The sequence below is a fragment of the Theropithecus gelada genome, chromosome 20 (assembly GCF_003255815.1).
Source record: "Theropithecus gelada isolate Dixy chromosome 20, Tgel_1.0, whole genome shotgun sequence".
NCBI classification, from domain to species: domain Eukaryota; kingdom Metazoa; phylum Chordata; class Mammalia; order Primates; family Cercopithecidae; genus Theropithecus; species Theropithecus gelada.
Window position 1 is genome coordinate 62,974,860 of NC_037688.1, and position 23,063 is coordinate 62,997,922.

General features: G+C 46.6%; 1 protein-coding gene across 1 annotated transcript in view; it reads left to right on the plus strand.

Annotated features, from left to right (window-relative positions):
• Positions 1-22,809, plus strand: part of DNAH3 (dynein axonemal heavy chain 3) — a 205,329-nt gene extending 182,520 nt beyond the window's left edge. The window contains exons 55-62 of the mRNA XM_025369846.1: positions 896-1,140; positions 3,153-3,269; positions 6,914-7,068; positions 10,863-11,030; positions 14,294-14,436; positions 19,032-19,236; positions 20,448-20,585; positions 22,414-22,809. Of these exons, the coding sequence (XP_025225631.1) occupies positions 896-1,140; positions 3,153-3,269; positions 6,914-7,068; positions 10,863-11,030; positions 14,294-14,436; positions 19,032-19,236; positions 20,448-20,585; positions 22,414-22,767 (1,525 nt within the window). The 3' untranslated portion in view covers positions 22,768-22,809. The remainder of the gene's footprint in view (positions 1-895; positions 1,141-3,152; positions 3,270-6,913; positions 7,069-10,862; positions 11,031-14,293; positions 14,437-19,031; positions 19,237-20,447; positions 20,586-22,413) is intronic.
• The last annotated feature ends 254 nt before the right edge of the window (positions 22,810-23,063 follow it).

Consider the following 23,063-nt stretch of genomic DNA (forward strand, 5'->3'; position numbering starts at 1 on the left):
CTGTTGCAACTATTCAACTCTCGTTGTAGAGAGAAAGCAGCCTTAGGGCCAGGCACAGGGACTCACACCTGTAATCCCAGCACTTTGGGACGGTGAGGTGGGAGGATCACTTGAGCCCTGGAGTTCGAGACAAGCCTGGGCAACACAGAGGGACTCCATCTCTACATTAAAGAAGAAAAAAAAAATGTAGGAGCTTTGGAGTCAGAGAATCCTGAGTTCTTTCACATCTTGGTTCAACTACTGCCAAGCGACGTGTCCTTGAAAAACCCACCTGACCTTGCCATGCCTCGGTTTCCTCACTGGTAAAAGGGTTAGTGAATCCCTCCTCATCAGGTGACTGTGAGGCTTAAGGGAAATAAAAGGACGTATGTTAAATGCTTAGCATGGCTTTGGCTCTGGTAGTATTTAATAAATCATAGCGCCGGGCGCGGTGGCTCAAGCCTGTAATCCCAGCACTTTGGGAGGCCGAGGCGGGTGGATCACGAGGTCAGGAGATCGAGACCATCCTGGCTAACATGGTGAAACCCCGTCTCTACTAAAAATACAAAAAACTAGCCGGGCGTGGTAGTCCCAGCTACTCGGAGGCTGAGGCAGGAGAATGGCCTGAACCTGGGAGGCGGAGCTTGCAGTGAGCCGAGATCGCGCCACTGCACTCCAGCCTGGGTGACACAGCGCGAGACTCCGTCTCAAAAAAAAAAAAAAAAAAAAAAAAAAATCATAGCTATTATTTTTTGTTATTTTTTTAAATTTATAAATAAAACAATTTTTTTAGTAGAGATGGGGTTTTACCATGTTACCCAGGCTGGACTGTTTCGTTACTGTTATTGTTTTTGTTATTGTTTTTCACTATAACTTACTGTATTGCTCTAAAAGTTTGGTTCCATTGTTCTTCTAGACTCTGGCTAACCAGCTATCCATCAGAGAAGTTTCCCGTCAGCATTCTCCAGAATGGAATCAAAATGACCAATGAGCCCCCCAAAGGGCTCCGGGCCAACCTTTTGCGCTCCTACCTCAATGACCCCATCTCAGATCCTGTGTTCTTCCAAAGCTGTGCGAAGGCGGTGATGTGGCAAAAGATGTTATTTGGCCTTTGTTTCTTCCACGCCATTGTTCAAGAGAGGAGAAACTTCGGCCCCCTAGGTAAGCGATGACAGTGCACCTGGGTGGCCTGGGGGAAAGGATACCAGACACATATAGGTGTGTTTCCAGGCAGGTGCATGTTTAAGCTTGCGCTCAGATAGGGTTGCCAGTAAAATACAGTATAAGTATTTTCCAGGCAATATTTGGAACATACTTATACTAAATGATTTATTATTTAAGATTAAACTCTCACTGTATTTTTATTTGCTAAATCTGACAACCTGGCTGGGCGTGATGGCTTGTGCCTTTAATCCCAGCACTTAGGGAGGCCAAGGCAGGCAGAACCCTTGAGGCCAGGAGTTTGAGACCAGCCTGGGTAACATGGTAAAACCCCATGGTAAAAACACAAAAATTAGCCGGGTGTGGTGGTGCCCGCCTATAATCCCAGCTATTTGGGAAGCTGAGGCATGAGAATTGCTTCAACCAGGAGGTGGAGTTTGTCGTGAGCCCATATCACACCATCGCACTCCAGCCTGGGTGACAGAGCGAGACCCTGTCTCAACAACAACAACAACAAATTCCTTTGTGTGAATATATTACATTTTGCTTACATATTAATCTACCTATAGACTTTTTTTTTTTTTTTGAGACAGGGTCTCGCTCTGTCACCCAGGCTGGAGTGCAGTGGTGTGATCTTGGCTCATTGCAGCCTCCACCTCTCAGGTTCAAGCGATCCTCCCACTTCAGCCTCCTGAGTAGCTGGAACTACAAGCATGCCACCACACCCAGCTAATTTTTGTATTTTTGGTAGAGATGGGGTTTCACCGTGTTGGCCAGGCTGGTCTAGAACTCCTGAATATTAAAAAAATAAATTAATTAAAATAAATAAATTAGCCTGACATAGTAGCACATTCCTGTAGTCCCAGCTACTTGGGAGGCTGAGGTGGGAGGATCACTTGAACCTGGGAATTCCAGGCTACAGTGAACGGAGATCATACCACTCCAGACTGGGCAACAGAACGAGATCCTGCCTCTAAAAAAAAAAAAGCCAAGCAACCGTTTGGCTTGCAACTAACTGCCAGTCATGCTTCATTTGCTGGCACACGAATTTTATTATTTTGTTATACTTCTAATTTGAAAGCGAGTGTTTGGGAGGAAATTAAACTTCTCTATTGAGCCTGGGCGCGGTGGTTCATGCCTGTAATCCCAGCACCTTGGAAGGCTGAGGCAGGCGGATCACTTGAGGTCAGGAGTTCAAGACCAACCTGGCCAACATGGCGAATCCCTGTCTCTACTAAAAATACATAAACTAGCTGGGCATGGTGGCACATGCTTGTAATCCCAGCCACTCAGGAGGCTAAGATAGGAGAATCTCTTGAACCCAGGAGGCGGAGGTTGCAGTGAGCTGAGATCACGACACTGCATTCCAGCTTGGGGGACAGAGCGAGACTCTGTCTCAAAACAAACAAACAAATAAACAAAAGCAAAACAAACAAACAAAAAACTTCTCTATTGAGCACAGGCTTCCCCATACTCTTTTCTTGTATCCTGCACCATGCCTGGTTTACACATGTATGTCACTTGTTCAGCCCCCAATGGGCATTTATCATTACACCCTTGGAAATATGAGTGATCATTTCTTTAAGGTTGGCCATTCAGTTTTCCCAGGAGCTCGAGGAGGGGAATTCTCAGAACTAACGTGGCTCTGTTGCCCAGTCGTAGCTCCTGCTGTCTAGCCATGCCGCGGTGTTATTTTTGGAGCTCCATGCATTACCGCCGTATTCCTGCCAGGCTGAATAATTCTCATTCCACAAATCCCAGGACATTAACATCTTCCTTAACAAATGGGGAGGTACATAAGGAAATTGATTTTAGAATGGATGTTTTCTCAGGCAGAATGGCTCCCACGTTGGCGGTAAATGTCCAGGCTAATAGTTGGCCCCGGTGCTTGATATTCATGGGCTTGAAAGAGGCTTTTGATCCATAATGATGCTTAACTCCCTCGGCTTGGTCTTTGAGTGGAAATTAAGAGCTCTCAGCACTGAAGCCTCTCTCTGCTCTCCCGCACACAGGGTGGAATATTCCCTATGAATTCAATGAATCTGACCTGAGGATTAGTATGTGGCAGATCCAGATGTTTCTCAATGACTACAAGGAGGTACCCTTTGATGCTCTGACCTACCTGACAGGTATTTATGGGAGGGGTTTTTCCACTGTAAACCTCCAGTATCATGTTCCACCCTCCTGCTGTTCTGCTCCCATTTCCATTCACTTATTTACTCCCTCCCTCCCTCACTCACCATAAACATCGAGCTCTTACTAATGCTGGTCATCATGCTAGATATTGTAAGGAAACAAACAAACAAAAAATTAAGATAGAATCTTTACCCTTGAGTGACTCACAGTCTCCAAAAGAAGAAAAATATTTTTAAAAAATGATACAGGCCGGCGGGGCACAGTGGCTCATGCCTGTAATCTCAGCACTTTGGAAGGCCACAGCAGGTGGATCACCTGAGGTCAGGAGTTTGAGCCCAGCCTGACCAACATATAGAAACCCCGTGTCTACTAAAAATTAAAAAAATTAGCCGGGCATGGTGGTGCGTGCCTGTAGTCCTACTATTCCTTGGAAGGCTGAGACAGGAGAATTGCTTGAAGTGGGGAGGCGGAGGTTGCAGTGAACTGAAATTGTGCCACTGCACTCTAGCCTGGGTGACAGAGAGAGACTCCATCTCAAAAATAATAATAATAAAAAAATACAGGCCAGGAGCAGTGGAACATGCCTGTAATCCCAGCACTTTGGAAGACCAAGGTGGAGGGATTGCTTGAGGCCAGGAGTTTAAGACTGGCCGGGGAAAAATCCCATCTCTACAAAAAATACAAAAATTAGTCAGGCATGGTGGTACATGCGTGTAGTCCCAGCTACTCAGGGGGCTAAGGTGGGAGGATTGCTTGAGCCCAGGATGTGGAGGTGCAGTGAGCTCTGATCGTGCCACCTCACTCCAGCCTGGGTGACAAAGTGAGATCCTGTCTCAAAAGAAGAAAAAAAAAAGATAACATAGTAATAACTTCAACAAGAGAAACATTTATAAAGTAGAAGGGCAGCATAATGATTAAATCTTGGGGTAGGAGGAGGAGATGATCATGGCAAACTTCTTGAAGGCGTAAGAGATGGGTTTTCGGGGTGAGTAGGAATTTTATGAGTGGAAAAGAATGAACTGGGTGGGACATCGAGGAAGGAGAACATTCGCAGCAGAGTGACCCTGAGGTAGAAATGACCCTAGCTGTTTTGTATTAAAGCAATCAATCGGCAACCTTTTATTAGTCCATGATATGTACATCATATGGAAGAATGTAAATGTATAAAACTTGATCATAGGCTCTGTGCGGTGGGTCACATCTGTAATCCCAGCACTTTTGGAGGCCAAGGTGGGAAGATTGGTTGAGCCCAGGAGTCTGAGACCAGTCTAGGCAACATCTCTACAAAAAAATAAAATAAAAAGAGCTGGGTGTGGTGTTGTGCACGTGTAGCCCCAGTTATCAGGAGGCTGAGGCAGGAGGATCACATGAGCACAGGAGGTCAAGGCTGTAGTGAGCTATGATCACACCACTGCACTCCAGCCTGGGTGACAGAGCAAGACCCCATCTCTTAAAAAATATACACACACACAACCTAAGAAACGTGACCGCTAACTTCAAGGAACATGCCGCACAGTCCCAGAGATAGGAACAAATATAGACGTGTGCTAAATGAATGGAAGATCATGGCTAAAGGTCAAAATGCAGCTTAATTAAAAAACTGGGGCATCAAGATCACACACAATTTCCTCTTCAGCTTCATATGTTAAGGAGTTTGTTAGAATTCCTTCCCCAGGCACGTGGCCGGCACTGTATACCTGTGATTAATGCATTGAGTCTTCACGTTAATCTTATGAGCTCCATGTTAATAACCCCATTTTACAGCTGGGAAAACAGAGGCTTAAAGGAGTGGTTCTCAACCGTGGGTGATTTCGGCCCCCAGTGGCTATTTGGCAATGTCTGGAGATGCTTTTGGTTGTCATAGCGCGTGCTACTGGCAGTTATAGTAGTGGAGGCTAGGGATGCTTCTGAACAGTCTATGATGTACAAGGTGGTCCCCACAACACAGAACTATCCGATCCAACATGTTAAGAGTGCCAAGGTGGAGAGACTGTGCTTTACAGTGATTAAGTTCCATGCCAGAAGGTCACACTGACCTTAACTCCGTATAGTGTTCCCTAGAACAAAGCCCCAAATGACACACACAGCACACACACAGTGGATCTCAGTTTGGTGAAAGACCATCTCCAAAGAAGTGTGCCTGGAGCTGGACACAGTGACTTGCACCTGTAGTCCCAGCTACTCAGGAGGCTGATGCCGAAGGATTACTTGGACCCAGGGATTCCAGACCAGCCTAGGCAAAACAGTGAGATCCCCGACTCTAATACTAATAATAATAATAAATAGAAGTGAGCCATATTCCCACAGTTCCAGGCCACACAGAAGCACATCCTAGGGTTCCTCTTCAGACCATAGCATGAGTGCATGATTGCCCTGGGATATGGTCTGCGTAGAGAACTGCCTGCAAGCCATAAACCAACTGCCTGCTGGTCATAAACCAGCCAGCTTGAGAGTAGTCACCTTCCAACTGTTCCAGTCGGGATAGGCTAGTTAGGCTGAGATCACTAACAATCCTCAAACCTCAAGGGTATAAAAGACATCATAGATCCATTTCTTGCCCACTCTACATTTCCAGCATGAATTGGCAAGGGTCTTTGCTCATTGTAATTCTCTGTCGGGGGCACAGTTAGCAAAGGCACCACCCACTGTTACTGCCACCATCTCAACATATACATTAGTCCCCCTTTATCCATCAGGGATATGTTCCAAGACCCCCAGTGGATGTCTGAAACTGTGGATTTTACTGCACCCCATATACACTATGTTTTATCCTATACATACATACCTATGATAAAGTTTAATTTATAAATTAGGCACAGTGAGAGATTAACAACAACAGTAATAAAACAGAACAATTACAATATATTGTAATAAAAGTTATATGAATGTGGTCTCTCTCTCTCTCTCAAAATATCTTTTTTTTTTTTGAGACAGAGTCTCCCTCTGTCACCCAGAGGAACGGTTACAGTACTCTTTTAGCTCTGCCGTCCACAAACAGCTTAAATGTTAACCGCCCAGTGGCGGGTCAGTGTGACAGCCTTTTGCACCTGCACTCATGGCACCCGAGCTCTTGTCCAAGAGGTGTCCAGGAGGAATGAGGTCGCACAAATGAATTGAAGATGGTAAATGCGGGGGATTTTATTGCCGATGAAAATGGCTTTCAGTGGGAAAGGGAGCTGAAAAGGGGATGGAGCAGGAAGGTAGTCTTCTCAGGAAGTCCAGCCATCTCCAACCAGATTCTTCTCCAACGTTACACTGTCAAGCTGGTCCCCTGAAGTCAAGCCACTTCTCTCTGATGTCCAGCTGCTTCTCTCTCTCTGCTGGCCGAGCCTGGGGTTTTGATGGGCATGGGTTGCGGGGGCGGGGCAGGTCATGGGTTGTTTCAGAAAAGGCAACATTCAAGTGGGAAAACAGGGATGTAAGTTCTCACTTTCGGCCGTAGTTTCAGGCTTTTCAGCTTGAGGGTGGGGCCCTTGCAGGGGACCTGCCATCTTCTGCCCGGAATTTCCCTGCTTGCTGTCCCTATCACTGTGTCCCAGCAGAGATCTTTGGCCGGAAGAATGCCGTGTTTTATGTTAACCACCAAGCTCATGATGACCTTCCCTGGGCTCAACCTCTCTTTGTTTGTTGTCCCCAGGGGAATGTAATTATGGAGGCAGAGTGACTGATGACAAAGACCGGCGTCTCCTGCTGTCACTTCTGTCCATGTTCTACTGTAAGGAAATTGAGGAGGACTATTACTCCCTTACTCCTGGAGACACTTACTACATCCCTCCTCATGGCTCCTACCAGGTAAGGGGTGGGCAGGGAGGCCCACCTCTTAGCCCACAGGGCTCCGTCATCTCTATATGGCTACAGGGCTGCAGCATAGCCAAGGAGCCCAGGGGTCACCTTGGGCTTCCTGAGTTGAATCCAAAAGCTATTCCCAATATTCCCAAAAGCCTGCAAGAGAGACATGGGTACTGTTTAAGGAGGGCTTGGTATTTGGTAGACAAGATGTTTCAAAATATTGGATCCATCTGGGTGGAGGAGGGAGAGAGAAAGATGATCAAGATTGAGCCTTGGTAGTGAGCAAGATGGACATTGCTACTTGAAGACAAACATTCAGACGGTGGCAAAAAGGGAGGAACAGAAAAACTGGACAGGGAATGAGAAAAGGAAGATGAAAACAATAAATCTGAGGGATAGAAAAGAGTTTACAGGTTGGGCGCGGTGGCTCATGCCTGTAATCCCAGCACATTGGGAGGCTGAGGTGGGTGGATCACTTGAGCTCAGGAGTTTGAGACCAGCCTGACCAACATGGTGAAACGCAGTCTCTTCTAAAAATATAAAAATTAGCCAGGTGTGGTGGCACCTGCCTGTAATCCCAGCTATTTGGGGAGGCTGAGGCAGGGGAACTGCTTGAACTGGGAGGTGGAGGTTGTGGTGAACTGAGACCATGCCACTGCACTCCAGCCTGAGTGACAAAGTGAGACTGTCTCAAAAAAAAAAAAAAAAAAAAAAGAGCTTACTTTTATTGATCACCTGTGGAACAGAAAAACTCTCAAATCTTATTTTTCCGCTACTCTCGCACCACAACCACCACCACCATCAACACAGAAGACTTCTGTGACCAAATGTGTGGAGGTTCCCCCTTCCCCACATACTAAGCAGTGGACACCCACTGGGTGTCCTCTAATTCAATTCCAATACCATCTACCTGGTGATAGTGTCAGATCCCACGGGCTGAGGGCTCAGTCCCCAGTTCTTTCCCCCACCCCAGACACCAGTCACAAGTCCCGGCCTTAAGAACTGACCAACCAGCTTCACATTGGGGTTCCCACCGCTCCCCCTTTAATTGAAATTAATTCAATTAATTTGCTGGAGCGGCTCACAGAACTCAAGAGAAACACTTCGGTTTATCGGTTTATTAAAGGAATATTACAAAAGATACAGATGAAGAGATGCATAGGGTGAAGTATGGCGGAAGGAGTGGAAACTTCCATGCCCTCCCTGGGTGAAATACCCTCCAGGAACCTCCATGTGGTCAGCTCTCCAGAAGCTCCCTGCACCCAGTCCTCTTGGGTTTTTATGGAAGTTGCATGACATCCCCCAGAGTATAGGGCAGGACCCGCTCTCTCTAGGTGGAGTCTTAAGACTCACAATCAGGCCAGGTGCAGTGGCTCATGCCTGTAATCCCAGCACTTTGGAAGGCTGAAGCCGGTGGATGGCTTGAGGTCAGGAGTTTGAGATCAGCCTGGTCAATGTGGTGAAATTCCGTCTCTACTAAAAATACAAAAATTAGCCGGGTGTGATGGCGTGCACTTGTAGTCCCAATTACTCAGGAGGCTGAGGTGGGAAGATCGCTTGAGCCCAGGTGGCAGAGGTTGCAGTGAACCAAGATCCCACCACTGCACTCCAGCCTGGGCCACAGAGTGACCCTGTCTAAAACAAACAAAAGAAAAGACTCACAATCAGAAAGATAGGAGAAGATTTGAGTCTTGCTTGGGGGCAGGTAAAAGGAGGGCATGAGAAGGTCAGAGAGATTCTGTTTTCCGCGGCCTGCCCCTAAGGCCTAACACACCCAACATTATAACAGGTGACTGTAACAAGGGCTAGGGGAGTTAGAAGCCAGGAACCATGGATGAAAACCAGTAGATATATATATAACACCACAACCTGTCACATGCCAAGGCCTGATTCCTTCTGTGGATGAAAAGAGTCTCTTTCTTACTTTGTAAAATATTTGAAGAGATTTATTCTGAGCCAAATATGAGTGGCCATGGACTGTGACACGGCCCTCAGGAGATCCTGAGAACATGTGCTCCAGGTGGTCGGGGCGCAGCTTGATTTTATACATTTTAGGGAGCACATGAGGCATCAATCAAATACATTTAAGATATCCATTGGTTCAGTCCAGAAAGGCAGGACAACTCAAAGTGGAGGCTAGCAGGTGATAGGTAGATTTAAACATTTTCTGTTTGGCAGTTGGTTGAAAGAGTTATTATCAATAGAAAGCAATGCCTGGGTTATGATAAGAGGTTGTGGAGACCCAAGTTTTATCATGCAGATGAAACCTCCAGGTAGCAGGCTTCAGAGAGACTAGATTGTAAATGTTTCTCATCAGACTTAGGGTCTGTATGTTGATGGTAATGCTGCAGGGGTATAATGAGGCGTGTCTGACCCCCACTTCCCCTCATGACCGGAACCAGGCTTTCAGGTTAAATTTTAGAGTGGAGGGTCTTAGGATTTTACTTTTGGTTTATACTTCATAACTACACTTGTTTTTCCATTTACGGATAAGGAAACTGGGGTTTCAGATGACAAACTCAAGGGTACATAGTTTTGTTATCGGAAGGGGGTCCAAATCCAGACCCAAAGGGATGGTTCTTGGATCTTGCACAAGAAAGAGTTTGGGGCAAGTCTATAGACTAAAATGAAAGCAAGTTTATTAAGAAAGTAAAGGAGGCCAGGCACAGTGGCTCACACCTGTAATCCCAGCATGTTGGGAGGCCAAGGAGGGCGGATCACCAGGTCAGGAGATCAAGACCATCCCCGCTAACACGTGAAACCCCGTCTCTACTAAAAATACAAAAAATTAGCTGGGTGTGGTGGCATGCGCCTGTAATCCCAGGCTGAGGCAGTCGAATTGCTTGAACCCGGGAGGCGGAGGTTACAGTGAGCCAAGATAGTGCCACTACACTCCAGCCTGGGAGATAGCAAGATTCTGTCTCAAAAAAAAAAAAAAAAAGGAAGTAAAGGAATAAAGAATGGCTGCTTCATAGACAGAGCAATGGCATGGGTTGCTGCTCAACTGTTTATACTTACAGTTATTTCTTGATTATATGCTAAACAAGGGGTGTATTATTTATAAGTTTTCCGGGAAAGGGGTGGGCAATTCCTAGAAGTGAGGATTCCTCCCCTTTCTAGACCACATAGGGCAACTTCCTGGTGTTGTCATGACATCTGTAAACAGTCATGGCGCTGGTGGGAGTGTCTCATAGCATGCTAATATATTATAATGAATGTGTAATGAGCAGTGAGGACAACTAGAGGTCACTTCCGTGGCCATCTTGGTTTGGGGGTATTTGACTGGCTTCTTTATCACAACCTGTTTTATCAGCAAGGTCTTTGTGACCTGTATCTTGTGCTGGCTCCTATCTCATCCTGTGACTTAGAATGCCTTCAGCTCCTAACAATGCAGCCCAGTAGGTCTCAGCCTTATTTTACTCAGCTCCTATACAAGATGGAGTCGCTGTGGTTCGAATGCCTCTGACAGTTTGGGATAGAGCTAGGATCTAAACTCAGTTCTGTCTGGGTCCAAAGCCAGGCCCACTGGGGGAGCAGAGAGGAAGCCAGGGTGGGCTGAGAGATAATTCAGCCCCATCTGCTTTCATGCACACTGCCCAGAAAACTGTATGAGGGAGGGCTAGGGATGTGTTCACCCAGCCTCTGTGTGTGTGTGTGTGTGTGTGTGTGTGTATGTGTGTGTGTCCTGTGCTACTGATGCAGTGTGATTCCTGTTCTGATTGGGTTCTGCTAAGCTTGGAGTCATCTGTGGGATTCTGGGGTCCCTCGTTTATTTCAACTGAAGATTTCCCTTCCAGTCCTATATCGACTATCTCAGGAGCCTCCCCATCACAGCCCACCCAGAAGTGTTTGGCCTCCATGAGAATGCAGACATCACCAAAGACAACCAGGAAACCAACCAGCTGTTTGAGGGGGTCCTGCTGACCCTCCCTAGACAGTCAGGAGGAAGTGGCAAGTCCCCTCAGGTAACTGGGCTGGGGAAAGGGGGCTCAATCCTATTTCCCAGGCAGTTCTCCATCCAGTGGGCACACAGGATTGGAGGATGACCAAGAAGGCAGAGAGCGGGGGCCTGGCAGCCTCCTGGCCAGTGGCAGGGAAGGGGCACGGTGGCCTTACTGCCAGGAGTCGTTATATCCAGAGCTGCAAGGGAACCAGCATGTCCAGAATGTCAGCTATTCCTGTATAACCTTTACGTTTTCTGCTATATCCACCTATCACCTATACTCCATTTACATAATGGGTTTTTTGCTTTTTTTCTTTTTCTTTTGCTTTTTTTTTCTACATAATGTTTTAAAACTAACTCTCTTCTTTTTTTTTTTTACTTTAAAAGATTGCACATCAGAACCATAAGTGGAAACCCAGTATCATTTCCATAAAGTCATGATAGGCATAAAAAGAAAATGAAAGCTGAACAGTTGGTGTTTTTTGGTTTCTGTTTGTTGTTGTTGTTGTTTTTCTTTTCTTTTTAATTTTTTTTTTTTTTTTTTTTTGAGACACAGTCTGGCTCGGTCACCTAGGCTGGAGTGCAGTGGTGTGATCTTGTCTCACTGCAACCTGGCCTCCCAGGCTCAAGCAATTCTCCTGCCTGAGCCTCCTGAGTAGCTGGGACTACAAGCACATGCCACCATGCCCAGCTAAATTTTTTTGTATTTTTTGTAGAGGCAGTGTTTCACCATATTGTCCAGGATCGTCTCAAACTCCTGGGCTCAAGCAATCTGTTCATGTTGGCTTCCCAAAGCGCTGGGATTACAGGCATGAGCCACCACTCCCAGCCTGAACAGTTGTTAAGTTCTTCCCGGATAATGTTGCTGGCCAAAGCCCCTGAGCTGAGGCTTTGCTGGCTTCTTGTTAAAAGGAGAATGATGTGTGAGTGTCTAAGAATTGGCACTGACCCGAAACTTTATTTTTGAAAGGAATGAAAACAGAAAGATGGTCAGAACTTGACAAGAGGCCAGGTGTGGTGGATCACACCACACCAGTGGTCCCAGCACTTTGGGAGGCTGAAGCAGATCACTTGAGGCCCGGAGTTCGAAGCCAGCCTGGGCAACATAGGGAGACCGTATCTCTACAAAAAAAAAGTTTTTTTCAGTTAACCAAGGGCTGGGCACCATGGCTCATCCTGTAACCCTAGCACTTTGGGAGGCCGAGGCAGGTGGATTGCTTGAGCCAAGGAGTTTGAGACCAGCCTGAGCAACATGGCAAAACACCGACCGTCAAAAAAAAAAAATTAGCTGAGCTCGGTGGCGCGCACCTGTAATCCCCGCTACTCAGGAAGCTGAGGTGGGAGGATGACTTGATTCCGGGCTGTGGAGGCTGCAGTGAGCTGAGCTTGCACCACTGCACTCCAGCCTGGGTGACAGTGAGAGACCCTGTCTTTAAAAAAGTTAACTGGGGCTGGGTGTGGTGGCTCACGCCTGTAATCCCAGCACTTTGGGAGGCTGAGGTGGGCGGATCACAAGGTCAGGAGATCGAGACCATCCTGGCTAACATGGTGAAACCCCGTCTCTACTAAAAATACAAAAAATTAGCTGGGCGTGGTGGCGGGCGCCTGTAGTCCCAGCTACTTGGGAGGCTGAGGCAGGAGAATGGCGTGAACCCGGGAGGCAGAGCTTGCAGTGAGCTGAGATCGCGCCACCCCACTCCAGCCTGGGCGACAGAGCGAGACTCCGTCTCAAAAAAAAAAAAAGTTAACTGGGTGTGGTGGGGCATGCCTGTAGTCCCAGCTACTAAGGGGGCTGAGGCGGAAGGATCACTTGAGCTCAGGAGGTCAAGACTGCCGTGAGCTGTGATCGTGCCTTTGCACTCCCACCTGGATGACAGAGTGAGACACTATCCCAAAACAATAACAACAACAACAATGAAGAGAACTCCAAAACCTGAAAGAGTAACTTTCTCACCACGTGACTCAACATGATTTTTCTGTGTCCTGGAAACAACCTAAAATCCTGGGTGCATCTAGTAGTCCCAGTCCACTCTTTGTGATTCACTGACCCAGACCACCTTCCTTAGTCTGCAAACAGAGAGAGAAACAAATCCTGAGAGAGCAAGTGAGCGGCTTCCAGGCCTTCATAAAATCAAGGACACAGCCAGAGCCGGAGCCACCATCTCCTGAGTCCACCTGCTTCCTCTCCCATCCCTTTCTTTCTCCACCTTCCAAACTACCTCCTCCTGTTCAACCCCTCCCAACTGTAGAACTTGCTAATTTGCTTTCATGATTTGGTTCCTAGTGCCATTAAGTATCACCGGTATGAAGGTACACCAGCCTGGTTGGTGTGTCCCGACGTAGGAGTGGAAATTCCCCTCACAGTGGGAAGAGGGAAAGAAGTGCACATCCCAGCCTCCCTCATCCACAGAAGTGCACATCCCAGCCTCCCTCATCCACAGGACGGCAGGGTGTCTGTCTCTCCCACACCCGGGTCTTGTTCCTCCTTGAGCCTCCAGGCCTTTCCCCTCCCTACTTGGCTAAGCTCAGCGTTCTGTGCTTTTCTTGCTCAATGCTGAAGAATGGCCTGCTGCCTTCCCAGGTGTTGTGGGCACTGAGAAAAGGTCCCATAGCATCAGGAGCTAATCCTCAGGGGCCTGAGGCTGTGGGAGATTCTCACCCTGGTGTGACATTGAAGACAGAGGCTCGGTGATGCCCGGAAGCTACCTGGCCCTTCGGCTCTTGCCTGAGGAGTCAGGACAGGACTCTTTTTTTTTTTTTTTTTCCACTTTTAGACAAGGTCCCCCTCTGTCACCCAGGCTGGAGTGCAGCAGCCAGATCTCAGCTCACTGCAACATCTGCCTCCTGGGTTCAAGTGATTCTCCTGCTTCAGCCTCCCAAATAGCTGGGACCACAGGCATGCAGCACCAAACACAGCTAATTTTTGTATTTTTTGTAGAGACTGGCTTTTGCTATGTTGCCCAGGCTGGTCTCAAAGTCCTGGACTCAAGCGATCCACCCACTTCGGCCTCCTAAAGTGCTGGGATCACAGACGTGAGCCACCGTGCCCTGCCAAGGACAGGACTCTACTCTTCTGGGCCAAGAGGCGAGGTCCTCTCCAAGGCTGCTGGGGTGATGAGGGACTCCTTTCCCCACCGGAGGTAGAAATGGCTTGGGTTGGAGAGTTCTCAGGAAAGTCCCACAGAATACATTTGAAAAGCCAGATGCTTAGTACTTCAAGTGTATCCAAAGCCACAGCCTGTAGGGCTTGCGTCTCACTCACCTCTCTTCTGCCTGCACTTTAAGGAAGTAGTTGAGGAGTTGGCACAAGACATTCTCTCCAAGCTTCCGAAAGACTTCGACCTGGAAGAGGTCATGAAGTTGTACCCCGTGGTCTATGAGGAATCCATGAACACCGTCCTAAGGCAGGAGCTCATCAGATTCAACAGGTGGGCCGGATGATGTAGCTTGAATCCTGGGAGTTGGAACGTGAGGAGTAGGATCTAACAGGCAGTAGCTGAGAAGGGGTTGCTATGCAGAGGAAGTGGTTTGCCTCACCCGTATTAGGGGTGTGAATAGGGCCTGTGAACAGGGCCATCCCCAGCACATGCTGACCCTGGGTTGAATCATTCCTTCTATTCATTCATTCCCATTCATTCATCTGACATCTCTAAAGTTAGGCAAAAGCCAGTATCAAGCACAGGCTAACAGTAAAAGTGCTCATGAGAGCCACTTTTCTTTCTCTTTCCTGGGTTGAGGTCTCTCTGTCACCCAAGTTGGAGTGCAGTGGTATGATCATGACTCATTGCAGCCTCGAACTCCTGGGCTCAAGCAATCCTCCCACCTCAGCCTCCTGAGTAGCTGAGTCTACAGACACAGGCCGCCATACCCGGCTAATTTTTTTATTTTTTATTTTTTATAGAGATGGAGTTTTGACATGTTGGCCAGGCTGGTCTCAAACTCCTGGCCTCAAGTAAGCCTCCAGCCGTGGTCTCCTAAAGTGCTGGGATTACAGGTGGGAGCCACTGCACCTGGCCTGGAGCCATTTGTGTTGAGCCTTTAGTGACAGATATGGTTCTAAACACTATGCATGGGTCTTATTCAAAGTATGCAACAGGGCTGGGCACAATGGCTAATGCCCATAATTACAGCACTTTGGGAAGCAGAGTAGGGAGGATCACCTGAGGCCAGGAGTCCAAGATTAGCCTGGGCAACAAAGAAAGACCCCATCTCTCAAAAAAAAAAAAAAAACAAAAAAAAACAAAGGCAGGCATGGTGGTGCACGGCTACAGTCCCAGCTACTTGGGAGAGTCAGGTGGGAAGATCTCTTGGAGGCCAGGAGCTCAAGGTGGAAGTGAGCTATGATCTTGCCACTTGCACTCCAGCCTGGGTGACAGAGAAAGACCCTATCCCTTAAAACACACACACACACAAACACACTAGTCTTTTGAAATATGTCCAGTTATTAATCCTGCTACCAGCATTTTACAAATAAGAAAACTGAGGCAGAGCGTGATCACTCACGCCTATAATCCCAGCACTTTGGGAGGCAAGCCGGGAGGATTGCTTGAGCCCAGGGGTTTAAGACCAGCCTGGGCAATATGGCAAGACCCCATCTCTTAAAGAAAACAAAACAAAAAAAAAACAACCCTGAGATTCAGAAGGGTTAAGACTTGCCCAAGGTTGCTCAATATTCAGTAATTCAATGGGAAAACTCAGTTTAAACCCAGAACTAAGTCTGATTCCAGAGCCCATGTAATTGGCCAATATGTGAAATTTGGGTAAATCTAGAAAGGGGTGGTAGACACTCATCACAGTGCCTCTACCACACAGTTAGGGGTGTTATAGGCTGGCCATGGGGCCAGGATCTCTGGCCTTGTATTCTAGTCCTCTTCTCCTCCAGTTATTACAGCATGGAACCCAGTGGGATCACCTGGATTTGATTTCTAAATAGTCAAAACTGAAAGGGTTACCAAAGACCATCTAGGCCAGATGAGGAAACTGAGGTCCAGAGATGACTGTGATTTAATGTAGGTCTCAAGTGACTCAGAGCCAAGTGGGCTAAAACTTATCACTTCTGCTTCCAAGAGCCAGGTCTTGCTCCAGACACTCCATGTGTTACTGCCTCTATTCTGTCTCATTGGGTCATTGCTCCGTTTTAAGGACAGCCCTAATTCCAGAGGACTAGGGTACTGGAGGAATGTTATTTGAGAGTTGCTTGACTTCCTGAGTTTTAGGGTTACTCTTTTTTTTTTTTTGAGACAGAGTCTCACTCTTGTCGCAGACTGGAGTGCAGTGGCGCGATCTCGGCTCACTGCAACCTCCACCTCCCAGGTTCAAGAGATTCTCCTGCCTCAGCCTCCGGAGTAGCTGGGATTACAGGCACACACCACCATGCCCGGCTAATTTCTGTACTTTTAGTAGAGATGGGGTTTCGCCATGTTGGCCAGGCTGGTCTCGAACTCCTGATCTCAGGTGATACGCCCACCTCAGCCTCCCAAAGTGCTGGGATTACAGGCATGAGCCACTGCGCCTGGCCTAGGGTTACTCTTTAGAGTCAACAGGCAGTTGGCCGTAGCAGGGACCAAGCAAGGTATGGGGTGTGAGCCTAGGACGAGGCCACCTCTGTTGTGAGTCAGACACCTTGGCATGATGGGCTGTAGTCCTGGACTGTCCAACTGGACACCAAAACTAATGGCTTCCCTCCTCTGCTGTCATTCTCCTCTAAGGCCACTGGAGCTCTTTGTTGGTGGTTGCAGAGGCTTTCACTGGCCTTCACCACTGGGCATTCTACAAAGGAGAGCAAGCCAGGCGCGGTGGCTCAGGCCACCCAGCAGTGTAATCCCAGCACTTTAGGAGGCTGAGGGGGGCAGATTGCTCAGGAGTTGGAGACCAGCTTGGGCAACATGGCAAAAACCCCGTCTCTACCAAAAATATAAAAAATTATCTGGGCATTGTAGAACCAGCTACTCAGGAGACTGAGGAGGGAGGATTGCTTGGGCCTGGGAGGTGGAGGTTTCAGTGAGCCAAGATTGTACCACTGCACTCCAGCCTGGGCAGCAGAGTGAGATGCTGTCTCAAAAGAAAACACAAAGGGAAACCAATCTTATTTTCCAACGATGGTCAGGATTAATCAGCTCCCCACTATCTTTTTTTCTCTTTCTTTTTTTTCTGCCTTTTCACCCAGTGGTATAGGAAGCCCAGAATGATTCAGCGACAGTTCAGCTTCCAATTCAGGGGAACTGTGACTGTGTCTTCTGGGCAAGTGTTCTTTCCTTGGGTACTAAAACCTTAAAACTAGCAGAGCTCATAGTTGCAAGAATAGAGAATCTTTGCAAATAGGTCTTTAGGTATAATAGAGGTCTGTGGTGTAATCCCTCAGATGGTAGCTTTTACCCTTGACTGCTTATCTAACACATGTCTGAATTTTACATTCCTTTTTTTGTTTGTTTGTTTCTGAGACAGAGTTTCGCTCTTGTCACCCAGGATGGAGTGCAATGGCACGATCTCAGCTCAGCTCACTGCAACCTCCACCTTCTGGGTTCAAGTGATTCTCCTGCCTCAGCCTCCCGAGTAGCTGGAATTACAGGTGGTGCGCCACCACGCTCAGCTAATTTTGTATTTTTAGTAGAGATGGGGTTTCACCATGTTGGTCAGGTCGGTCTCAAACTCCTGACCTCAAGTGATCCACCCACCTCGGCCTCCCAAAGTGCTGGGATTACAGGCGTGAGCCCCCGTACCCAGCCACATTCCTCTTAGATACAATGGTTTGGTGGTTACACATCCAGAAATCCTTTTCCTGCATGTGTCATTCTCATGTCCATTCAGTTGAGATTCCATAAATCTTTGGAGATGAAAAGCTCTTTGTAGTAGCAGATTCTTTGGTCTCCTCAGGTGAATTACCCCCGGGCTTGGCTGGGCCTTGTAACATAGAGGTCAGAGGGAGAGGCAGGTGAATTTGACATCTCCCAGACTGCCCTTCAGTTGCCTTTTCTCAGGTGTGCACCTTATAGTTGATAAAAAAGGGCCTTGGGCCAGGTGTGGTAGCTCATCTGTAATCCCAGCACTTTGGGAGGTTGAGATGGGAGGATTACTTGAGTTTAGGAGTTTGAGACCAGCTTGGGCAACATAGGGAGACCTTGTGTCTACTTAAAAAAAAAATCAGGTAGGCATGGTGGCATGTGCCTGTAGTCCCAGCTACTCAGGAGACTCAAGGTGGGAGGATTCCTTGAGCCTGGGAGATCGAGGCTGCAGTGAGCCATGACTGCACCACTGCACTCCCCTGGGTGACAGGGCAAGACTCTGTCTCAAAAAAAAAAAAAAAAAAGAACAACTTTGACAATAGGAATCGAAAGCCTTGAAACTGTGCATGCTCTCTGACCTAGAAATATTTTTAGTAATAATTTAAAATTTGCAAAAAGATTGAGATGGATGAATTTTGCTAGCAATGTTGTTGATAGTGACAATAATCTAGAAATAACACGTCAACAATAGAGGAATAGTTAAACAAAATGGAACACTTTGCAGTCATTAAAAAGGGCAGGCATGGTGATGCACACCTGTAGTCCCAGCTACTCCAGAGGCTGAAGCAGGAGGATCACTTGAGCCCAGGAGTTCGAGACTGCAGTGAGCTATGACGCTATGACTGCACTACTGCACTTCAGCCTGGATGACAGAGTGGAAACCCCATCTCTAAAAAAAAAAAAAAAAAAAAGAAAAAAGGACAATTTAGGTCTCTATTTATTGAATTGGAAAGATGTTTCCTATATGCTAAGAAAGAAAAACAGATTGCAGAAATATAATATAGTATGATCTCATTAAAAATAATTTGTGTTTACATAGAGAAAAATCTGGAAAGATATACATCAACGTTATCTTTAGGTAGCAAGGTAATGGGTGATTTAATTTTTTCTCAATTAATGACTGTGCATTAATTAACTGACGTTTTAAAGGGGGGATAAGTATGAGGAGACAGGAGTCAGTGGACTCGGGTAGAATGTGGCCACTGGAGAGTCCAACTTAGCCAGCTCCTCTGTTCTTGCAGGCTGACCAAAGTGGTTCGGAGGAGCCTCATCAATCTTGGCCGAGCCATCAAAGGACAGGTCCTGATGTCCTCAGAGCTAGAGGAAGTCTTTAACAGCATGCTTGTGGGTAAAGTGCCAGCCATGTGGGCAGCCAAGTCTTACCCATCACTGAAGCCTCTGGGGGGCTACGTGGCTGACCTGCTGGCCCGCCTGACCTTCTTCCAGGTATCTGGGAGTCAGGGGTAACCGGGAACCTGGCATGCTCACTTAGGTGGAGAGGACATTCTGCAATGACAGACTAGAGGCAGGGGGAGGAGGGCAGGCGGCCACAGAGCATCCTAGATTGAGCCTCTGGAAACAGTCTTCCTGGAGTTAGAAGGAGGAGGGAGACTTGAAAGTTCTTGAAAAGATTATAGATGCCTGGGCACAGTGGCTCACATCTGTATTCCCAGCACTTTGGGAGACTGAGGTGGGCGGATCACTTGAGGTCAGGAGTTCGACACCAGCCTGGCCAGCATGGTGAAACCCCATCTCTACTAAAAATACCAAAAAAATTAGCCGGGAGTGGTGGCTCATGCCTGTAGCCTCAGCTACCTGGGAGGCTGAGGCAGGAAAATGACTTGAACCTGGGAGGCAGAGGTTGCAGTGAGCTGAGATCGCGCCATTGCACTCCAGCCTGGGTGACAGAGCAAGACTCCATCTGGAAAAAAAAAAAAAAAAAAAGATTATGGAGCCAGGAACAGGAACTAGAATAAATATCACAAACTGGTGGCTCATGGGATAGATTTGGACAATAATTATGTTTGGTTTGGCTGCCTGGTAATTTAAACATTTTTGAGCCAGCATGTAAACATTGGATTTTTACATATAAAAATCCAGATGCTTGTACTGCAAAAAATAGAAGACCTGAAACAGCGGGCCTGCATTCTCGCATGGCATAGCAACTATTGCTGGAGATGAGTGGCAGCTGCTCAGTTTAGGCAAGGTACATATTCTCCACTGCTACAGTCCCCACCGCTCTCTGTTGTATCCCTGATATCAGCTTGCACCTGGGCTTTTCTTTTCTTTTCTTTGAGATGAAGTTTCACTCTTGTCGCTCAGGCTAGAGTGCAATGGCATGATCTCGGCTCACTGCAGCTTCTGCCTCCTGGGTTCAAGCGATTCTCCTGCCTCAGCCTCCCAAGTGGCTGGGACTACAGGCACCCATCACCACGCCCAGCTAATTTTTGGTAGTACCTGGGCTTTTCTTAAAGTATAAATATATTTTTTGTACCCTTATTTCAAAAGTGGGAAGAGAGAAGCTAAACCAAGAGGGCTGACTGTTTCAAGAAAAATAAGAAAAAACATGTTTTATATGGGACTTGTTTACATGACTTGCGTTTGAACTATCTTTGATGTGTTGTTGATTTCGAATCTTGATTTCTGTGGCTCTCCAGGAATGGATTGACAAGGGGCCCCCTGTGGTATTTTGGATCTCTGGATTCTACTTCACACAGTCTTTTTTGACTGGCGTCTCTCAGAATTATGCCCGGAAATATACCATCCCCATTGACCACATTGGATTTGAGTTTGAGGTAGGGGTGCTTTGGGTTAGGCTCACTCAAGGGGCTGACCAGAGAAAGCAATGTTGCCAATTTCCTTATGAGTCAAAAAATGTGGATGTGTTAAGACCCAAATGCTTCTGAAGTGGTACATATGAAGTATTTAGCATAATTTACAGCAGCTCTAAAAGCTACTCCTAAAATAGAGGATTCCCAATGCTTTGTCTCTGTACAAAAAGGGAATCTTTCCAGATTCCATCAGAATACCAAGAAAAATGAAGGCACTCTCCCACTCTGTTTGTTCAACGTGGTGGACTCTTCATTTGGAAGAACGTTAATGCCCTTGGGTAGTCCTTTGCTTGGAGTAAAGTTAAAAGAATGGCCGATAGTCAAGCATCACCCTGTCATATATAGAGAGTAGAATGGCTAAGATTGACTGTTACAGAGCATTGTAGAATTTTAAATTATGTGGAAAGATCCTTTGTAATCATCTAGTTCAGAGGTCACAAACCGGTTGCCCTGTCTTAAGTCAGTTTATGAATGAACTTAACTTGATTAGTCTTTGAAGACAATGTTAATCCAAAATAAATACAACAAGAAGAAAAATGACTAGGATAAACATTGAAAAAAAGATAAAACCATCTTCCTTGATGTTGAAATGATTGTATACCTAGAAATCCAAAGTGATTAAAAACATAGAGTACTTTACTTGCAATGGTTCAACTTACAATTTTTTGATTTCATGGTGTGAAATAAATACACGTTCAGTAGAAACCACACTTTGAGTACCCATACAACCATTCCATTTTTCACTTTTAGTACAGTATTCAATAAATTACATAAGATACTCAACACTTTACTATAAAATAGACTTTGTGTTAGATGATTTCTGCCCAGCTACAGGCTATTGTAAGTGTTCCAAGCACATTTAGGGGAGGCTAGGCTAAGCTATGATATTTGTTGTACATTAGGTATATTAAATGCAGTTTTGACTTACAATATGTCCAACTTATGTTGGGTTTATCAGGACATAACCCCATTGTAAGTTGACGAGCATCTGTAGAAGAATTCACAAAGTCACTGGATATTGGTTAAATTTGTAAAAATCAACAGCTTTTTCCTGTTCTTCCAATAGATACTTAGAATTAGAAATGGGAAAAACATTCCATTCACCATACAATTTTTTAAAAGTATAATTTGAATGATTTTAAGTGGAGCTTGTGCTCTCTGGTTCACCATAATCCCCACCCCTCCCTATTCTCCTATACTTTGTCCATTTTCTGCAATTACCTAAAGGAATTTGAGTTTACCACCCCTGAATCTAAGCAGTGGTGTGCTGGAGCTCACTCATATCAGCTCACCAGGGCCATCGGTTACATTTTCAGGCATTTTGTTAAATAGTTGGTAGACTGAAATCGACCATGCTGGAAGTCTTTATACCACAGAAACTAGAAATCAAGGCTTTATTCTCCCCACACTCATCTCCAGAACTGTTTACCCAGTCTGTCTCTGAATCTGAATCTAACCCCAACCCCTCACTTTATAAATCCAGATCCAGAAAGGGAAGGGATTATGCAAAGTCACTAAGCTAGTTAGAGGTAATGTGTTAGAGTAATGTGACTCCTACTTGAGTGCATTCTCTAGCCCACCATTGGGAAGGGAGCATACTGACTAGGAGTCAGGCCTGGCCCATGTATGGCGGGCAGGAATATTATCACAGAAGCCCCATTGTCCCTGGATCCTGGGAGAGGTAGATATTGCAGCCAGGTTGCACTTTGAGTATCAGAAAATTCCAGGCTCTTAAAGCTGCGCATGTAGGAAAATGGCAGGCAATGGAACTCATAGCTTTTTATTCTTCCAGGTAACCACACAAGAAACAGTGATGGAGGATAACCCTGAAGATGGGGCCTACATCAAAGGGCTCTTCTTAGAAGGTGCCCGTTGGGACAGGAGAACGATGCAGATTGGGGAATCTCTCCCCAAAATCCTCTATGACCCACTGCCCATCATTTGGCTGAAACCTGGGGAGAGTACAATGTTTCTGCATCAGGACGTGTATGTGTGTCCAGTCTACAAAACAAGTGCCCGCAGAGGAACCCTCTCCACCACAGGTCACTCTACCAACTACGTCCTCTCCATTGAGCTTCCAACAGACAGGCCCCAGAAGCACTGGATAAACCGAGGGGTGGCCTCACTGTGCCAGCTGGATAACTGATGGCATTGTCTCAAGACAGAAAATAAAAAGCATGTCTTTTTTTTTTGTTTTGCTTTGTTTTGTTTTGAGACAGTCTTGCTCTGTCACCCAGGCTGGAGTGCAGTGGCATGATCTCAGCTCACTGCACCTTCTGCCTTCCAGGTTCAAGTGATTCTCATGCCTCAGCCTCCTGAGAAGCTGGGATTACAGGCACGCACCACCATGCCAGGCTACTTTTTTTTTTGTATTTTTAATAGAGACAGGGCTTTCACCATGTTGCCCAGGCTGGTCTCGAACTCTTGAGCCCAGGCAATCCG